General features: G+C 70.6%; 1 protein-coding gene across 1 annotated transcript in view; it reads right to left on the bottom strand.

The window, feature by feature from the left end:
* The window catches only part of CELSR1 (cadherin EGF LAG seven-pass G-type receptor 1), a gene marked incomplete at its 3' end in the record, with an annotated part of 131,659 nt that overhangs the window by 25,355 nt on the left and 105,393 nt on the right, over window positions 1-911 (bottom strand). The window contains 1 exon segment of the mRNA XM_015570733.1: window positions 684-809. Within this exon segment, the coding sequence (XP_015426219.1) occupies window positions 684-809 (126 nt within the window).

Genomic DNA, 911 nt, shown 5'->3' with positions numbered 1-911 from the left:
CGGCCCCGTGCTGGGAAGGGCAGGTGCCCTCCTGTCCTGGGGGCCTGGGGCCAGCGGGCGTCTCCCAGGCGGGACGTCTCAGAGCAATGAGCACGGGGCAGCCCAGAGGCCGACCCAGGGACACGCCGGAACTGATCGGCCTCAGCCACCCCTGGTTTACCTTCCGTTTAGAGAAACGTCGACGGAGCCTCTCGGCTGTATTTACAGCTTCTGAGCCCCTGCATCGCTCAGACCCGCAGAGCCCACAGCTTGTACCCAACGCAGGGGTGGGCGGGGCAGCCAAGGCCCTGCCTGGATGCCCACAACACGGTCCAGTGGGCAAGTGGCCATGGGAGGGCCCCTCGGGGTGGCGAGAGGGGCAGGGCGCCTGGGCCTGGGCATTGTCCCTTCGGGCCACCCTCCTCGCCTGCCTGACCCTCAGACTCGGACCTCGTGCTGGCCCTGCTCAGATGAGGCGCCATGTCCTGTGCTGTCCCAGATGCCCCGTCTCTGTCCCATTTCGCCTGCTCAGACGCCCCCATGAGCCCTCAGCCTCTCACCCCGCCCAGGGCTAGGCTTGCTCCCGCTTCCCCCCAGGCCCCTCGCCCGGGACCCACATGCCCCCAGCGCCTGCCCGCCCCGGGCAGCGGCACTCAAAGCGACCCTCGAGTGACCCCCGGGGAGCGGCCCGGCGCCAGGCTCACCGTGCTCGCAGTTCTTCCCGCCGAAGCGGAGCGGGCAGCGGCACAGGTGCGTGTCCCACCGGCTCACACAGGTGCCCCCGTTCTGACACCAGGTCCCCTCACAGAAGTTCCTCTGAGCAGCGCAGCCTGGAAGCAGAGAGGGACGTGACGCGGGTCGTGCCGTACCCCAGCACCAGCCCCAGGAGTGCGGCCGGGGGAGGCGGGCAGCGGGGCCCCCCCCTGGGGGCA

Source organism: Myotis davidii, unplaced genomic scaffold (assembly GCF_000327345.1).
Source record: "Myotis davidii unplaced genomic scaffold, ASM32734v1 scaffold67, whole genome shotgun sequence".
Lineage (NCBI taxonomy): Eukaryota > Metazoa > Chordata > Mammalia > Chiroptera > Vespertilionidae > Myotis > Myotis davidii.
This window is presented reverse-complemented; position numbering and strand designations above follow the sequence as displayed.